This window comes from Neovison vison, chromosome 1, assembly GCF_020171115.1.
Source record: "Neovison vison isolate M4711 chromosome 1, ASM_NN_V1, whole genome shotgun sequence".
In the NCBI taxonomy this organism is placed as follows: domain Eukaryota; kingdom Metazoa; phylum Chordata; class Mammalia; order Carnivora; family Mustelidae; genus Neogale; species Neogale vison.
In genome coordinates this window covers 7,452,276-7,471,793 of record NC_058091.1, presented here as the reverse complement: position 1 = coordinate 7,471,793, position 19,518 = coordinate 7,452,276, and the positions used below count along the sequence as shown (strand labels likewise).

General features: G+C 45.2%; 1 protein-coding gene across 1 annotated transcript in view; it reads left to right on the top strand.

The window, feature by feature from the left end:
* Nucleotides 1–19,518, top strand: part of SLC22A3 (solute carrier family 22 member 3) — a 91,646-nt gene that overhangs the window by 67,057 nt on the left and 5,071 nt on the right. The window contains exons 6-9 of the mRNA XM_044242763.1: nt 9,524–9,621; nt 9,741–9,955; nt 16,965–17,073; nt 18,043–18,155. Of these exons, the coding sequence (XP_044098698.1) occupies nt 9,524–9,621; nt 9,741–9,955; nt 16,965–17,073; nt 18,043–18,155 (535 nt within the window). The remainder of the gene's footprint in view (nt 1–9,523; nt 9,622–9,740; nt 9,956–16,964; nt 17,074–18,042; nt 18,156–19,518) is intronic.

Here is a 19,518-nt window from a genome sequence, read left to right as displayed (position 1 = left end):
CTTATGATCTCTCTCTCTCTCTCTGTCAAATAAATAATTAAATAAATAAATAAAATCTTTAAAAAAAAATTTTTTTTAAAAAAAAAGAAAGAAAGAAAAATACAGTGGATATTATGAAGACCCGTTTCCTATCAGAGACACCGCAGCCACAGGGCCCCTTGGGAGCAGAAGGAAGGCCAGGCCAAGGGGGACAAATGCCAGGAACCCAGGGCCATCAAGGCAGTGGAAGGGCGGGCAGGCCTCTCCCCAGGCATAGCCGGTTCAGGGCAAGGATCCAGACAGATGCCCTGAAGAGATGCCTGAGAACCCAGCTTAGCACGGCGAGCTATGCAGGGACCCCATCTCAGCTTGCGGAGACGTTGTGAAGGGCAGAAAGAGGGAAAAGAGGAGAGGGACCCAGGCCTCTGGCACAAATACAGGAGGCAGCCAGTGCCAGCCTGCAGGCTCTCTGAGAACACTGTCCTGGACATGCCCCATCACTGTGGCCCTGGGCACTTGCGTGACAGAGTCTCATGTCGTCTGGCTGCCCTTGGCCTGTACAGAAAGGGCTGCCAAGCCAGAGGAGGGGCAGGAGCGAGCACTTTACGCCCACAGGCCTGGGCAGAAAGACACCTGCCAGGAATCTAACTGGGCCAAGTTGCCTTTTTGCTGGCGTCCTGCAAACACCTGAATGCCCGGGAAAGAGAGCTGGCGTGGGCAACAGCTAACAGAACCCAGTGGCCACCATCCCCCAGCCGGTGAGGGGAACAGCCCGTGCCTGAGTCCAAATCCTGTTCCAGTCACGTTTAAGACCTCATTCTGATTCAGACTATTTCAGAAGCATCCAGAAGACTACTGAGAAATGATGAGTGGGACCTGGGGTTTGGCTTTTGTTTGGACCTATCGGATGACTTCCTTTCATTCACTCATTAGCTTTTCCCTCTATTTAAAAAAAAAAAAAAATCCTTGGCTACCTACTGACTTACAGATGCTCAGTTTGCGTATTCATAGAACTAAAAATCTTGAGTGTTTGAACGTGCTACTATAGTGTGAGACTCTGGATGTCCTTTAACATGTGATATTTGGAACTTTTCTTTTTCAGTAATCATCACTGACGTTTATGCTGTTGGAGGGTTCCCTGAATTTAATTCAGTCCCTTAACAGCACATCTTGGTGTTTCCTTCCCCAAGTTCTGAGTCTTTAGGGTTAGAGTTGTTGTTGTTGTTCTTTAAGATTTATTTCTTTGTTTGACAGAGAGAGAGAGTCAGGAAGAGAGGGAACACAGGCAGGGGGAGTGGGAGAGAGAGAAGCAGATTCCCGCCGAGCAGGGAGCCCGATGTGGGGCTCGATGTGGGACTCAATCCCAGGGCCCTAGGATCCTGACCTGAGCCAAAGGCAGACGCTTAACAACTCAGCCACCCAGGCGCTCCTCAGGCTAGAGTTTTAGATCTGAGAGTGCCTTTTCTTCTCTCTCTCTCTTTCTCTTACTTTAACACCTCCCCCACCCCCCCAAAAAACTCTCTCAGTTTGTTTTTAAGAAATGAAAAAATGTTCCAACACGTGACCCACAGCTGCAACCCGTTAACCTTTGCTAATATTAAGTCTGCACTTTGGATCCCTCCTGGGACCAAATGGATGGATGCACTTTGCTGTTCTAGGCGGCGTGCCTGCTTGGGGAGGGGCAGGGAGGGACGCTTTCCAGCCAGACTCAAAACGAGTGGAATAAATATCTTCTCTGCGCATCCTCATAGAAGACCTGGCTGGACCCCAGGTGCTCGGGAGCCACCGTGTCCACTACAGTCGCCGCTAGCCTTGTGCGGCCACGGAGCCTTGAACTGTGGCTAGTCTGAGCCACGATGAGCCGTAAGAGGAGATCGCATGGTGATTTCGTAGAGCATGTAAAAGATCTCCTTCACAGTTTCTTATTAACTGCATGTTGAAATGGTAGTATTTTGGACACATTGGAGTCAGTGGAACATTTTATTAAAATTAATTTTACCTGTTTATTTTACCCTTTTTAATGTGGCTTCTGGAAAACTTAAACCGAACTCTGTGACTCGGCTATATTTTCATTAGATGGCACTGGTCTAGGTGACTGAGATTTGTCTTTAACTACTTTGCTAAGCTGCAAATATGCATCATGATTTTAATACACACTTTTATTTATAATATGAACTCTGTATGGTAAATATTTTATCTACTCTTGTTTCAAAGTATAATGAAGTTTTTAACCAAGTCCCAAGGCACTATGGGTTGTTTGACAAATTAACTTTTATGGATACCAGGTAGCGCTGTGACTACCCAGAAGCTAGCCTAGGCTTTATAAGGTGCAACACTTACCCTTGGATCTTCTGGTGTCGGCCTTCGTCTCACTGATGGGGGCATCCGTGATGTGGTGGGATGGGGGCATGGGTCCCCCGGCAGTTGCCAGTGGATTCCTCCTACTCATGGACGTCTTCCAGCCCCTGATGCTTGTATGAAAGACCTGCAGGTAGTTGAACTTTGAAGATGGCCCCTGGTCCTCCAGATCAGTGAGCCCCAAATCCTCAAGTCATATTTTATTCCCCCTGGTTTCTGGAAAATTAAAGACTTCTAGAGAACAGAGCCGTAGGAAACTGGTGAAAATGATTACATCACAGGATTGGACTCAAGAACAGAGAAGTGTCCCCTTCTCATCCATGGCTTTGCTTTTCCTTGTGAAATATGGCAACAGACGAAAAATCCACCTCTTCGGAACAACCAGATGAAACTGCAAGCCCACCTGACGTTGCCCCCCCCCCGCCCCGCTGCCCCCAACTGCCCTGGCAGGCCCCATGGAGCGTAGTTTGTCCTCTAAAGCCTGGGGCACTTGTACTGCGTCTCAGCCTGGGAAGAGTAAACACTAGGAGTCAGCTCTGAGGCAGGACAATTCCTTGACCATCAGTGCTTCTCACACGAGTCTCCCTGGATGTTCTGAAAAGGAAGATGCCGATTCTCTAACCTGGGCTAGGGTGTGTCTAACAAGCTCCCAGGTGACAGCCACACTGCTAATTCATGGACTGCACACATTTTGAGGACCACTCTCAGTAAGTGTCGCTTGCGGGAACATTCGCGAAAAGTTACCCAGCCTAAGGCATGGGGGATCAACAGTGCCAAACCGACATAAAATATACCTGGTACACTTTTAAAAACCAGTACAAAAAGAAATCCATTCCTTTAAAAAGGAAAAAAAAAAAGGGCACAATGAACATTCTTCTCTTTACGGAGGGGCTCAAGTCAGGCAATCTTTATTTTTTATTTTTTTAAAGATTTTATTTATTAATTTGACAGACAGAGATCACAAGTAGGCAGAGAGGCAGGCAGAGAGAGAGGAGGAGGCAGGCTCCCTGCTGAGCAGAGATCCTGATGCGGGGCTTGATCCCAGGACCCTGAGATCATGACCTGAGCCGAAGGCAGAGGCTTTAACCCACTGAGCCACCCAGGCGCCCAAGCAATCTTTAAAATAACCTCCCCTTGGGGCACGATAGCGTCAGCTACGGTTTACTAATGAAAAAGATAAAGAAGTGCCAAGTGAGTCATCATCTGGAAGTTAACACGTCTCTGAAATGATACAAAACAGCAATGGTCCTGCTGCCCGCGTCCACGAGCTCTTCCTGTGTGTGGCGGGCGTGTGGATGTGTGCGACCCAGTGGAATCTCAAAGTACTAGTGAAGTGAGAAATATTGCTATCCTCAGGCTCCTGGGGAGAGAAGTAAGGTTTGCAGAGTTGAGGTCACGTACCAGTTTTCTAACCCCATGACTCTCTCCCGGTCCTGACTCGTTGTCCTTCTTGGCCAGAAAGCAGCCCCACATCAGGGGACTTCTTGAGCACCATATTTAGAACAGACAGTAATTTATAATGTCTTTCTCTTCCTTGGCAATTTAAGTGAAAACATCGACTTGAAAACAGGTTTCAGAAAGGCACCAGGAAGCATGGTACGTGCTGCTAGATTAATCACAGTTAGATGAACAAAGTACATTTTCAACACGGGCGACATCACTGTTAATGTAACACAAAAGTCTTGGAAGAGCTGCAAGACCGTTAGGCGACAGCTGGAACAAACAGCAGGCAGCTCAGTCGATAAACACTAGGAAACTGACTGACGCAGCTTACCTGTGAGCATCCCTTTTCCTACGAGTGACATTACTAGGCAACAAGACTCCAAACACACAAATGTTACCACGAGCCTTTCCTATCTTCCTTTGCTCCAAACTGGAGCAGGCAGACACCACTTAGATGACAGAAACATACGACAAAATATCATACCAAGCTAGATACAAAAGACAACATTCTGTATGGTTCCATTCACATGAAATTCTGAAAAAAGCGAAACTGTAATGACACTGAGAAGACGGGGGAGGGGTGTTGCCTGGGGCTAAGAGTCGGGGGAGAGGGTGACTGTCGAGTCGGGAGGAAACCTCCTGAGGATAATGGAGACGGTTCTGTATCATGACGGTGGTCGTGGTTCATGGACTCTACACATCCGTCTAGATTCGCTCAAGTGCACCTGAACTTGCTGAATTCTATTGTATGAACGCTATATCTCAATAAAGCAAACTGACGTATGTACATATAATAACCCTGATCTAGACTTTCTACTCTTTTGTATCTGACTCAGAGTAAGCGAAATTTGGTAACCCTTTGGCAACACAAAATAAACACAGCTTAATTTCAAAATTCAGAACTGGGAGTTGTTGTAGAAGAAGAATAGCTTCAGCAGCCACAGCACATGAGTTGCCAAGACTGTACTGGACGTATGCCCATCCCAAGACACGGCGTTCAGTCTCTCAAGGTCTTCGGTCACCCAGAAAGTGGGTCATCTTTCAGAATATCTGCGTCACGATGGGGGACATGTCAGTAAATCAAAAACCAGCTGGATTTATTCTTAAATTGGCAAAATGCATACTTGCTTGGATGTACTATTAATCCTTTCATTCACTGGACAGGGAAGATTGGCTTTTACGGTCTTGGTTACCTTTGGTTTTATCAGTACCTCATATTCTTTTGGTAAAGGGTATGTGTTAGGGATGAAACTTGTGCTTTGGGAAAGCAGAGATCATGTGACAGCTTGATTCTCAATCTTAAAAGTTTGAAATGAAGACTAATAATAAATATTTTTACTGAGTAAGTCGGAACACTCAAGCAATTATTTTAATTCTTTAATACAATATTATGTTGCCTAAAATACACAATTATTGCAAAAGAATTGTTCTGGACCGAATTCTCCAGAAAATTCTGCTTTAGGCAACAAGTTACAGAAAAACAACTTAAATGGGCTTAAACAATAAACCCATTTCCTGGCTCATGTATCTTGAATTCCAGGGCTAATAGCAGCATTTGGGGTTGGCTGAACCTGGCTGTCAACAGTCCCAGCCGTGGTTTTCTCCCGCCCCACTCTGCCGACAGAGTGACTTCATCTTCACACGTTGGCCTCCTGGGCGTAAGTTAGGTGCTAAGTTCTACTTGGGCCCACTGTTTTCTCATTAATTCCCTGAGGGTAGAGAGAGAAGATTCCTTCAGGAACGGCTGACTTAAGGTCAGTGAAGGACTTTATTTTTTTGTTTGTTTTATTTGAAGATTTTATTTATTAGAGCGAGAGAGAGAGAGAGAGAAGCAGAATCCTCGCTGAGCAGAGAGCCTGATGCAGGGCTGGAGGGCAGGACTCCAAGAGCAGGACCTGAGCTGAAGGCAGGTGCTCAACCGACTGTGCACCCGTGCCCCCAGTGAAGGACTTTCTTGAGACGATTTCTCATTGGTTCAAATTGGGTCTCGTGCCCAGTCACTGGCACAGGGGGTAGAATTGCCCTTTGGCAACCAGGTCTCCCCTGCAGTTGGAAACAGAATCAGCTCCCCTGAGAATGGGAACTGATGGCGGGAGGCACAGTGAGGGTTCTATTAAGACCAAGAAAAGGAGAATGACACAGAGCCAACAACAAAAAAGGTACACTAGGATCTCACTTAAATCCGTTATTTGAAAGGTGAGCTATAGTTCTTCTTGTTAGGAAAAGGCCTTTCGGTTTAAATTTCAATTTTAAGAGAATATTTATAGCAAAAAGGAAGAAAGTAAAACCCACCATAATCTTACTACCCTGTGAGAATCACTAATGATACAAGCTTATTTTTCAACATTAAAATAAATATTATACTCTGCCTACTGCAGACACAGTAGAGCATAATGGTTAGTAACATACAGACGTGGGTGTCCACCTCCTGGTTCATCTACTTACTGTCTGTGGGTCCTCTGTGGGGAAGCTACTTATCTTTCCTGTGCCTCAACTTCTTCCTCTCTGTGATGGGTATAAGAATATCATTTATAAGTTCCAACAGCACTAACCTTCTAGTTCAGAAGACGGCAGTCTACAGCCTGCGGGCCAGACCTGGCTTGCTGCCCGTTTTTATAAATAGAGTTTTATTGGGATCCGGCCATAGCCATCCATTTGTGTATCCATCTGTGGCTGCTTTCACACTGCGATAGCAAAGTTAAATAGCTCCAACAGAGACTGCATTGCCCACAAAACCAAAAGTACTTATAATCTGGTTCTTTGCAGAAAAAAAAAAAAAAAGTGTGCTGACCTCTGGGTCAGACCAGTAGGCTTCTATTGTCTTGTCAAAATCTATCATGTCATAATTCTGTGGTTGTGTAGTAACTTAACCAGCCTGAAGATACGATCAAGAAAAAGTGACATTGGCAGAGATACCACAGAAACAAGAGATGCGCAGCTGTTTTATCAGGTAGAGATAGTTCTAAGAACCGCAAGTGACTGAAAAAATCTACAGAAGTGCTGAAATGTCAAGTTATCTTCCTGAACTGACCAGCGATCTTGAAATATATGATACATGATCTCCTTTTAACTCTGGGGGTTTGACCCTGGGACGAGAATGAAAGCGAATTTGTAGTCTTATCTAGTCGATAGAGGTCATAGCTGTGAGGAGAAGATAAGAAGACTGAAGAAGGAATGAAAGAGAAACCGTAACAAATTGTGGCAAATACCGCTTTAGTAAAGAAAAGATCGTCACCATCTGTGTGCTCCGGGGAGCAGTGGTACAGACGTGTGGACGGGCAGAGCAACCGGACCCGGGACTCCCGAGAGAGAAGGTCAAGCTGACCCACGTCTGAGCGCGGAGGACCCACAGTGAGTGGAAAGAAAAGACTCCTGGGAAACAGTGAAATATCCACGGACTCAGCTGCGCTCAGTCTGGGGAGTTTTGATCTTGAATTTGAAGGTCCTCAAGCTCTAGATTTTAGTCAAATCCAATGTTTCCATAAAATTATGTTTTAACTAAAGGTTAGCTTTTTGGCCAAATGTGTAACATCCTTCCTGGAAAAGGAAGTGACCATCAGTTACACGGAAGTTTTCTAAAAAAGCCTCGAATCCATTCAGCAGTGATGTGATCAGTAAGAATAAAGGGTCCCTATCAACTGCCTGATGGCAGATCCCGGCTCAACCGCCTTCCCGTTAACCCTTCAAGTCCTGAGCCTTGTTTTTCTTATTTATAAAACAGGATTGATAACTTTGGAGGATTTTGAGAGAATCAAATGAAATAATCCATGTAAGGTAGTTAGCCCAGAATCCAACAAGTATTACATGCTTTTTAGAAATGAACCTTTTTTTTGAAGAAGAAGAAGATTTTATTTATTTATTTGAGAGAGAGAAAGAGAGAACGAGTCAGGGGGAGGGGCAGAAGGAGAAGCAGACTCCCCACTGAGCAGGGAGCCCAATGGGGGGTTCAATGCTGGGACTCTGGGATCATGATCTGAACAGAAGGCAGACACTTAACTGACTGAGACACCCAGGCAGAAGTGGATTATTTTAACATGGACAAGGTAGGAGAGTAATTGTGGAAAACATTTTGATAACCAACCATATAATGATACGTTGTTGTAATACCTGAAGTTCTTTCATTTTTGGTGTTTCTGCCTTATTTTTGGAGCGGCAAAGGTCTTAAAAATTCTTAGAATTTAGAAAAGTAGATTGGGGAACATTTTCATAAGCATTGTATTCATTTAGAGTACAGGTCAACTTACTGCTGAAACAGAGACCCCAAAAATATAATGACCAAAGAAAAACAAGGGAAGAAAGAAAGAAAGAAAAAGGAAGGAGGGAGGGAAGGAAGGAAGGAAGGAAAGTGTCTTTCTCTTGAACGTGCTCACCCAGAGGTAAGCAGCCCAGCACTAGAAGGCAGCTCTGGTCCCTGACTGCCTCCAGGACCCAGGTTCCAGTTATCTTGTTTCCACAACTGTTACCTGCAACAGGCTGTCAAGGAGAAGCTAATTCACCAGCATCTCCTTCCATCCCTTAGGAGAGGGAAGACAGTGAATAAAGAGAAAAGCCTTTCTTTTTTAAAGGATTGGATCTAGAACCTGCGTACATGGCTTTTATTCCCACCTCATTACTGAGAGCTTAATCACAGGGCTGCCCGTAGTTGAGGGAGAGGCTAGAAGATGTGACTTGTCGAGGTATCCACGTGCCAAACTGAAATGCGGTGGATTCTGTTATCAAAAGGGAGAAAGAAAGAATGGATGGTAGAACCAATGAGCAGTCTCCCGCAGGCATTATCATGGAAACTAGTTTTGTGTCACTGACTCTAAGACCCTATTGATTGTAAGACCCGTCATTTTATGTACCACTAAGTAAGAAAAACCATGCTTTGAAACATATTATTAAACGTATTGTTTTCTTTTCAGCTCAGTTGTATTCATCCCAATTTAGGAAAGGTTAAAATGTGAAACATACGTATCTTGGGATAGAAGAGATTCCAGTATTGGGAGAGAAGGTGATCCAAAGGCATTGACTTTGCAGTCTTCTTTTGCTTGGGACCATCCCTGGGGCAAGTAGACAGGAGATACCAAGCTTTGTTGATCTCATCCAGTGTCGTGCTTAGCCTCGGTGACTGACAAAGTACCTGCTTTTTGGCTTTGTTTCCCTGATAGTGCCTTCTAAATCATAAGCACCAGCAATATTTGTTTCATGCAATGAAAGAAAAGACCAACTTCTTGGATGACCAAATAGAGATGAGCTGGATTTTCCAGGATCGAAAAGACACTTGATTCAAATAAATGGACCAAAGTAAACGGACACCTTTGGGGCCCTGCTTGCTCTTGAGTTTAAGACAGTCTTATTTAACATCAGGTTGATAATTTAATAAAGAAACACTCATTTGGATCCTAGCTGCTTATGCCATTTTTACATTTGTTTTCTCCAGTTGAATAATAAGCACACATGTCTTGTACTTTAAAACACACCTTTTGTCCCTGGTGAGTCCGAGTAGATTAACATACAGGACCCCTGTTCCTTGCCTCAAAACAGCCTCTCCTGCAGCAACCATATCTTTGTGAATCTGACCTTTTACGACGGCGAAGGAATCCAACTCTCCGTTCTCAGGTTTTAAGACGTAGTCATGAAAGACTCTGGTCGATTCAGTCAGATCATTTGACTTGGTGGCTTTGAATCTGGTCAATGAAAATCTATAATATGCAGGTGTGTCTTGCTGTATTTGCTACTGAAATCTGCTTCTCTTATATAGATCACTGTTACAGATGAGGAGGTTAGTAACCCATCCTTTTTAGATCTGGTGAGGACTCCCCAAATGAGGAAGTGCACACTTATTCTTATGTTTGCTTGGTAAGTCTGACTTGTGATGGGCTCAAAAGCTTGTATCGAATTTATAATGCGCCCCTTCCTTTGGAGCAGGCTGAAGTTATGCCTTACTTGGTCTCCATTGTTTTTCACTGTTGCTCCAGGTTCACAAGCGCGGTGGTATATCAGGGACTCGTCATGCGCCTGGGAATTATAGGAGGCAACCTCTATATCGACTTTTTCATCTCAGGAGTTGTGGAGTTGCCCGCGGCCCTCCTGATCTTACTGACCATTGAGCGTTTTGGACGACGCCTTCCCTTCGCAGGAAGCAACATAGTGGCGGGGGTGGCCTGCCTTGTCACTGCATTCTTACCCGAAGGTAATAGTCCCCCAGATCTGTCCGGCACTCAAGAACGCGAAATAGTCCTACATCAAAATAATCAAGAATGGGGAACTTCTTGTCCTTCAAAAATGTACCACCCTCAATATCCTGGTACCGGTCAACCTATAGTGATGTCACCCAGTTTTCTTCTGAAGTGCTGTAATGACTCTGCGTGTAGGGATTGGTTCTACAGATTTTTCTGTTTTCTCCACTTTAGGTTCATTTATGGATGGAATAGCTGTCATGCAGAGTCTAGCTTATAGTGATATCGGTTATGACTGATCACTTTTATTCAACTGGCTCGCATGCAGTCCTTGACCATGGTTACTGTATTTCCTGATTACCTGCGGTATCGCTGGCCCCATGCAAAATACCAGGGTTACAAAAGGAAGAAAGGAAGACAACTGTTGACTCCAGAAGGTTCATAAACTAGGAAGGAGTATGGATACTCCATTTTTAAAAATTTGCTTTTCTTCCAAGTTCTTCTAACTAAATTCTAGTTAGTTAACATACATTGTAATGTTAGTTTGAGATGTAGAATTTTGGGATCTGTTGCTTACATAGGACACCCAGTGCTCATCGCAAGGCCCTCCTTAATGCCCACCACCCATCTAGCCCATCCCCTCACTCCCCTCCCCTCCAGCAACCCTCGGTTTGTTCTCTATAGTTAAGAGTCTGTTTCTAGTTTTGCCTCTTTCCCCCTCCCCACATTCAACTGTTATGTTTCTTAAATTCTACATATGAGTGAGATCATATGGTATTTGTCTTTCTCTGACTGACCGATTCCACTTAGCATTATACTCTCTAGTTCTAACTACACCATTGCAAATGGCAAGATTTTATTCTTTCATTCTTTTATATGGCTGAGTAGTATTCCCTTGCGCGCGTGTGTGCGCGCACACACACACACACACACACCCCACATTTTCTTTATCCATTTATCAGTTGATGGACATATGGATATCTGGGCTCTTTACATAACTTGGCTTTTGTTGATAATGTTGCTATAAACATTGATATAGATATTTTAATGTTTTCACAACTCCCTGTGATAAATGAAATAATAGAATTAGTTAGAGGTAGACCTTGTCATTAGGGGTAGGGCATGCTGACTCATTGCATGAGCAAAAACCTGCATAGAACTTTTCACTCCTCAGAAACTGAACTGCTAATAGTCTACTGTTATCTAGAAGCCTTACCTATAACAAAAGAGTCGACAAATGCATATTGTGTATTCATATGCCTTATATACTATATTCTCACAATGAAGTTAGGGAAAAGAAAATGTTACCAAGAAAATCATAAGGAAGAGAAAAATACTGTAATGTAGTTGAAATACTGTCTGCACGTAGGTAGACCCACACAGTTTAAACCTGTTGTTCTGGAGCCAACTGTACCAGATTCAGAAAAATAAAGCTCTCTGAAGGCTTTACATGATTAAAAAAAAAAATAGGTACACGGAGTCTTATGCATGGAGTGGTCAGCAAAACCACTCAGAAGCGAGAACTAGGCGCGTATGAAAGAGGAGGAGAGAGGTACTGGACAGGGGGACCTGGTTGGCTCAGTCAGCCTGATCTCAGGGTCATGAGTTTGAGCCCCACTTTGGGTGTAGAGATTACTAAAAATAAATAAATAAGCAAACTTTATAAAAGAAAAAAGAAATCCCCTTGACAGAAGGCAAGGATAGGAGAGATGTTTTTTTCAAAGCAGAGCATGGCTCTCAGAAGTATGAGCCATCTTTGAGGGATCTGGGATCACACGTTCTCTGTTATTGCTCAAGTTTCCAAAAAAAGGGGGCTGAAAGATAGCCTGCCACCAGCGGCGACTGGCCTCACGGGCCATGCCAGGAGCCTGGGCATGGCCCTGCGAGCTTCCTCATAGTCGCATGAGGTTGGCTGGTAGCAGTGAGGAGGGAGGGATGCCGAGAGCAGGAGTCAGTGTCATGGCAGTCGGCCCCGGGCGAGAGAGGATGATTTCAGGGATGTGTCAGAGGTCAGGGTTGCTCAATGACCATAGCTTGCTGCAGAGGGGGCAGTGACCCCAGATGCATGGGTTGTACAACCCGCATCATCTCTGCCCCAGGACACAGCGGACCCTGGATGGGGAAGCCCTGCCAAGTCCCATGGCATGTGCGAATCAGAGCAAGTTCATTATTTCCAGGTGCCACGCAGGCGAGGTGGAGGTTCCTGAGAGGGTGGGTTCTCCGGGAGTCCTTGTGTCGGCCCCAGAGAGACTGTCTTTTCTTAGGAGAATCATCTGAGGGTCAAGAAAGAAGGCATAATATTGTGGAAGTGAAAACAGGCATTTACAGATGAGTTTATTAATTATATGATGGTTTATGAAGTCCCCAAACCCTACTTGAATAAAATTACAAAAATGTCCCTCTTCAGACCAGAAATTTTTAAAAAGATGTAAAGTCTTCAGTCTTACTGATTTGGTCGATGATTAACAGAACTGATTATTTACACTGATCTCATTTTCCTCGACTATACTAGTTTCTTAGGGCTATAGTAACCAAGTATCACGCCCTGGGGGGGGGCTTGAAACAACAGAAATATATTCTCTCGCAGGCCCAGAGGCTGGAGGTCTGAAATCCCAGGGTGGACAGGGCCAGCCTCTCTCTGAAGGCTCCTCTTCCTAACTTCTGGGGGTTGCGGGTAACCCCCCAGGCATTCCTTGACATTATCCCAATGTCTGCCCCCATCTTCATAGGACCCTGTCTTCTCTGCATCTTAACTATCACATCTGCAAAGACCCGTTTAGAAATACACTCACATTCTGGGTTCTAGGTGGACATGGGCTTTGGGGAACACTATTCAACCCACTACATTGAGTTAAAACATTTTTCTAAGAGTTGGACAATCTGTGTAACACCTATTGGTCAATGCATGTCTGTTTAGTATCTATGAATGGCCACCACTAAACTAGGAGTAGGAACAGAGCAGTGAACAAGATGGACATAACTTCTGCCCTTGGCGATAGTGTTCAATTTAAGCAGAAGGGGAACAAATGGAGGATGCTGGACTTCACTGTTGTTTCCATTTTACTTTAACATTGTATCATTTGAGGTTGAATATCCTACCAGGAGGTCTTCTGTTCTCAGGGCACATGGAGTAAGAAGTATTTGTTGCACATGAAATTAGGGAATGGGTTAAGGACTTATGGGTGGAGAAAGGTTAAGGATTTATGGATGGCCCATCATTTCATGGTATAACGTTCCCCTGGAAGATTCTGTCTGGGCTCAGACCGATTGGGGTGATTTTGACGTGCGCAGCGTTCTACATGATCCCAGAGAGCATTCTAGACCATATGCCCGCACCAACACTGGAGTAAATAGATGAACGGGAATCAGGCGATTTTGTAGAGAACACTTTCCTATATGGAAAAATGTTAGGCAAAGTAGAGACTTTTCCGTGTCATCTGAACAGTCTTATTTTAAAGATACCATTTCCTGATTTCAGCTGTAGAATTGTTCTCAGCAATCCTGAAAAATAATTATTACGCTCTTATTCTGGACGCAGATTGTGCATTTCCAGATAGTCATATGTCAGTCGTGATGGGCAAGAATAAATTCACATCCTAATGCTCCTTGTGAGTAACCACAGTTTAGGGGCAGTTCTCACTCCTTTGGCAGCCCTTCTCCTGAAGGAAGCTTTTGGACTTGGTTACTTGGGCTGATGAATTAACATTAGAAAGACTTTTCCTCTCAGTCATTCTTGACGTCAGGAACAGGAGGATGGCCCATGCCGAGAATGCTGATTAGCCTTTTAGAGGAATCAGCTCTAAAATTATTGAGAGCAGTTTAACTGGCTTCCCCTCCACTAAGCACAACTTTTTATGGCCTGAAGAATGAGATTCTGGAAAAAGAAAGCCTTTCTGGCTGTACGTTCACTTAAACCTCACTGCTTTTGACCCACATTATTGAACTCTGATTAAAGTCGGAAAACTGGAAGGTTTTCTTTGTCTACAGTGGTCTGGCCTGAGTCTTTCATTTGGATTTGTTTGGGACGGCTACAGACCTAACCGCCTGGTTAAGTACCCCCCTTTGAAACAGAAAGGCTGCCTTTTGCTTTTATTTCTCTCTTAAGTGAAAAACCAGCCAATGTACCTTAATTTACACATCTCTAGTACAAATTTTCGCTACATTTTATTTCAGAACTCAAAGCAGATGGTACATTCAGAGGAGACGTCAAATAGCGTTTCTTTAAAATCCTGTTTCCTGCTTTTCAAAACTTGCGGTCTTACTCCCGGTAATCTCCCGTCTCTTGACCCAACCCCTGTTCAGAGGGACCTTCTTTCCGTGTCCTCGGGACTCCGTGGAGAGGGTGCCAGCCTCAGTCCTCATTTGTCAATTGTCCTGTGTTCCTTTGTCATTGCCACGAAAGGTGTCTGCCGCCGCTCCAAGTTGAAGGCAGCTTATCACTGGGATGATGGGAAGTTTCTGTTTGCGTACGTGATAGTCACGCATCCTTTGCACTTCCCAACAAACGGCTTTCGGTTCACTCTCCGTGCCTCTGGTTCTCGTGTGCTATTACACATCCCACCCAGGTCTCTAGCTCAGTGTGGTCAGACAGTGGCCTCTGCTGCTCAGGAGTCGAGAGGCTGTCAGAGTCCAGCCCACGTGGAGGAGAACCCACGGCTCCTCCCGGGCCTCCGCGGACAGCGTTTTCTGAACATTGTACTCGCTTGACTGGGCATTTACCTGTATTCACTGAGCTAATCACATGTTTTATGTGCACACGTGTGTGTTTTCATTTGGTTTCTGGGTTTTTGTGTGGTTCTTCCCAGCAAACAGTTCCAGCCTCCGTCGTAATCTTAAACTGTCCTTGAACTTGTCAGTGGGGACTCCCTTACAGAGTTGTCTTGATTCAGTAGGAAAAAAAAGACCTAAAACTTAAGAACTTAACCTGTATAATCAAGCTGTTTCCCCAGTAGCAGGCGGCGTTCTTTGCAGCCCGAGAGCAGTGAAAGGTTGCCCGGTCAGGCTGGGACCCAGGGAATCTGGGCAAGAGCTGCCACGTTCCGTTCCCTGGCCCCGCACTGCCCCACCTGCTCATGGAAGCCTGGGGCGGAATGCATTTCCTGGTCCCCCTCCCTGGCCTTCGTGAAAAGGCAAAGCCTAAATAAAACACATGTTGACAACCGTTCCGTGCCCGAGCAGACGGCAGCCCGGCACAGGGGCGCAAGGCGGACACTCCTCACCCCTGATGGAGCTGTTGATACTGGAGCGCTGCAGGTGCCGTCGTCCGGGAGAAACGTCAAGTCCGTCAGGACGTCCGTCCACAACCAGTGTGCAAGCAGAGCGCAGTGCTGTAGTCAGAAGCCGGAGCCTCCCAGCAATGACCTGAAACTCTTTTTCTGTGCCGCCCTCCTAGGCAATGTAGTGTTTAGTGAGTTTTCGGGGTTTTTTTCTTTGTTGACTCTTCTGCAGAGATTGCCCGTACATCTATTGATCTTGATTCTCTTCCGTCCTCCTCTGCATTCATGCCTAAGTGTCCACTTAAAAAAAAAAATCATTGTTCACGAAGGGGCAGTCCTTCTCCACGGAGATAAGAGAGCCGCTTCGTGCTGAGCGAGCATGAGTAGGGGTGTGAAAGGGAAGGGTTTCCTTTTCAAAGATGGAAGTCAGAGCATCCTTAGCTTCGCTTTGGAGAACAGACTCGAGCCTATTTGTGAGGTCACATGTCCTCACACCCGTGGCCACTGAAGAAGGAAGGCGTAAACTGCGCAACCCTTAAGAGATTTAGAGCACTCACTTTGTAGGGCAAAAATGGTTTACTCCTTCTTCCTTTAAACCTTGAAAGAAAGAAAATATTGAATGAGGAACACTTGGCTTTTTCCACTAGTTACTGTGGAGAAAAGGAGAATTTCCTCATCTAACCAATGCAACCCTCAAACAGTTCATTTTTAAATGAAGGAACCAACTAATTTTTAAGAAGCCGTCTCCTCTGGGTGATTTCTTGGGGGAAGCAGCAAGATGGGGGACATACACTCTAGTGATAACACAAGGCATAGGTGTCCCCTTCCAAAGGGTCTGGTCCTCAAAGCCTTGGCTAGCCTTCAGAAACCAACACCAGCTTCCTGTCCAGATTTCTCCTGGTCTGGCAGGAACAGCTCTGCCGTGTGCTGTCACTGGGAGTGGGAACGGACAGAGGACAGATGGGTACCAGGCTGCAGTAATGGTTCTCAAGGCCCCAGTGAAGACCACCTTCCAGACAGACATCCAGTGCAGTCAGGCCCTCTAGGAAAGCAATGCCTGGAACACTGTTTTCAGTCGAGTGGCCATTCAAGAAATGGTTCTTGAATTGTATTCCCATCATCTAACCCTGCTCAGAAGGGCGACTAGCACACTAAGTATTAGCTCTCATCCTGGTGGTTGTTGCTGTTAAAATTTGGCTATGATAGGGCGCCTGGGTGGCTCAGTCATTAAGCTTCTGCCTTGGGTTCAGGTCATGAATTCAGGGTCCTGGGACTGAGCCCCAGGTTGATCTCCCTGCTCAGTGGGGAGTCTGCTCCTCCTCCCCCCCTCCCCAACTTGTGCCCTCTCTCAGATAAATAAATAAAATCTTTAAAAAAAAAAAAGGAATTCCCTGGAGAGTGAGATTATTAAAAATTTATCTCTCTTAAGTAGCACTAATAATCATGTCTACTGGGATGCTTGGGTGGCTCAGTCAGTTAAGCATCTGCCTTCAGCTCAGGTCATGATCCCGGGGTCCTGGGATCAAATCCTGCATCAGGCTTCCTGCTCAGCGAGAGGCTTGCTTCTCACTCTCCCCTCCCCCTGCTTGTGTTCCCTCTCTCGCTGTCTCTCTCTCTTTGTCAAATAAATAAAATCTTAAAAAAAAATTTTTGGCTACAATATTAGGAGGTATCTGTCATTTGTGCTTTAAATTGGCAAAGACTTAGGGCCTGGGAAAATCTCTAAGCAAATGCCTTCTGTTGATTTGTGGTATTTTACTGAAAGCAGACCCCTAACTGTTTCCTTCCAAATTTTCTGTGTTCACAGGAATACCCTGGTTGAGAACCACAGTTGCTACCCTGGGAAGACTAGGGATAACCATGGCCTTTGAAATTGTTTATTTGGTAAATTCAGAATTGTACCCAACAACATTACGGTAATTCCAACCTATATGTCATTGTTTCTCCTAAGTAATTCTGCAGCCAAATGTTTTGACTTCAAAGCCATTAAATTGTTTCCTTAACTGGGCGATATGTTAGCCAGGGCTGAATTCAGCCAGGAAAGAAGATGTGCTTTGAGTTAGGGCTGCTTTCTGCATTGTTATGTTCCGCATTTTTTTGATAGAAGTATTTCCCATACCAGTATCTTTATACTCGGCTGTGGTTTTGTGGCATCAGATAATGTGATTACAGTACTTGCTTAGATGTGGGTTAAAACTGTCTGCATCAGCGTCATCCTGTTCAAAGGCTACAGCCTCTGTTCTGACCACACTCCCTGTCTTGCCGCTGTGAGCCGCTGATTTAATAATGCAGGACAGAGTGAAACTGTGTGCATGGGCTGCAACGGCCTCCTTCCCTGGGGGAATACTCGTGGGCACACCTCACTGTCAGGTGAGGGAGTCAAGTCAGCCCATCAACATCGCGGAGTGGGCTGGGGAGTGAGACGTCGGGGGGAGGGTTTCCACCGCTCAGTCTTCACTGCGACTCAGCCTTTGCCCAGATGTGAAATGGGGCAGAATGGAAACAATTTGCTTCGAATGTGGGAGGAATAGTCATTTTCAGAGTTAAAAACTATAGAAATGGGGGATGCCTGGGTGGCTCAGTCGGTTAGATAACTGCCGTCAGCTCAGGTCATGATCCTAGGGTCCTAGGATCAAGTCCCACATCAGGCTCCTCGCTCGGCAGGGAGCCTGCTTCCTCCTCTGCCTGCTCTGCCGCTGTTCCCCCTGCTCTTGCGTGCTCTACCTCTCACTCTGTCTCTGTTAAATAAATAAATAAAATTTTTTAAAGAAAAACTATAGAAATGGGAAATATTACTAAAATTTATTACTTGTATATCTGAATATTTTTCTTATCTTGAATATAATTAAATATACTTTATTTAAAATAATTTTTTTACCCTACAGAAACTTTGGAGTTTCTCTTTGCTCAGGTTTATGTGATTTTGGGGGAATCATAGCCCCGTTTCTGCTCTTCCGGCTGGCGGCCATTTGGCTGGAACTACCTCTTATCATCTTTGGTAAGAACTCGTTTTATACATTATTTCTAAATATGTTCATCTATATTCCCTGTAGTAATAGAACTTGATGGTGATTATTCCACTTGCTATTAAGGAGATCATTTAATTTTTTAAAGACAGCTGCTTGAGTTTTGAGTTTCCCATCTGATGACATGGCAGTGTGAAAGCCTAAATGCTTTTAATTTATTTTCTATCAAAGGGTCATGATGAATCATGTTCAATTTAGCTTTCTTTGTTTAGGTTCTGAGTTAAAGCCCAGTGCTCTAAAAGTCTTATGATATTGGGGAACAGAGCCAATAATTTTCAGTGGATGAACTCGGACCTTCCGTTTGTTTCAAAATAGCCTCAAATCTGATTATAGTTTTAAATGTTCTGTATCTCTTGAGATCACATTTTCATTTGCTCTGATGCAGACCTTGCTGTGTAGGAAGAACAGAGGAGACAGAATCCCTTGCCCGAGTACCCAGTAGCCTCTGTTCTGGCCCTCGGGTTCACACTCTCCTTCCTGCTCCAACCTCCACAGGCCGCACGAGGGGATAGAACCAAAGTTTAGGGGCAGGGGGCTCAGGATAACTCAGTGCTTCTTGGGTGCTGTTCCAACCTTTCTGCCTGGGTCTCATACCCGCCTCTGCCCTCCTTGGCAAGGAAGCACCCGGGGGTCCCTTTCTCACATGTCTTTCCACCAGCTCCATGTCCTCACTCCTGGTAGAGAATGTTTTATGTTTTTCACGTGTTGCTCTGCAGTTTAAATAATGAAAATATCGAATCCATGAGGCCATACGTCCTAAGTAATGCACAACTCCCAATGGTGCTAGCCGGGGATAGTAAAGCTTCTAACCACCGGACATCACCAAATTCAGCACAAGATTATCTCCAAATTATTTCACGGGATCTGAAAAATTAGCTCAGTGTCGGTTCTCCAGCCAGCACAGAAAAACAAAGGGTGCCATTGTTCAACCAAGACCAAGTGGTCGGGGAGTCCAGTGGTTCAAGGTCTCGGCCGGGGAGAGAGCTACTCTTCCAAACCCTCGGTCACATCACAGTGTGATAGACACCGAAAGCAGAGGCACTGGAGGTGCGTAACACGGGGACTCCCCAGCTGCCTGAGCCAAGGAGGAAGGAAGGATGTCTAGTTGAGATCGGAGACGAGTAGAAACTGGCCACGTGGGGAGTGTGGCCGGGGCTCCAGGCAGTGGGAAGGCCAGTTAGAGGATGGAGGCCGTGTGTGCGGTGGAGCCGGGATGGAAGGTGACGCCACGAGCCAGATCATGGTCTTCCTAGCTCTGCGATTTGCTCTTTATCCAAACAATCGTGGACGCTAAGAGCTCTAAGCTGGGATTCACAGTGCTAGGTTTGCACTGTA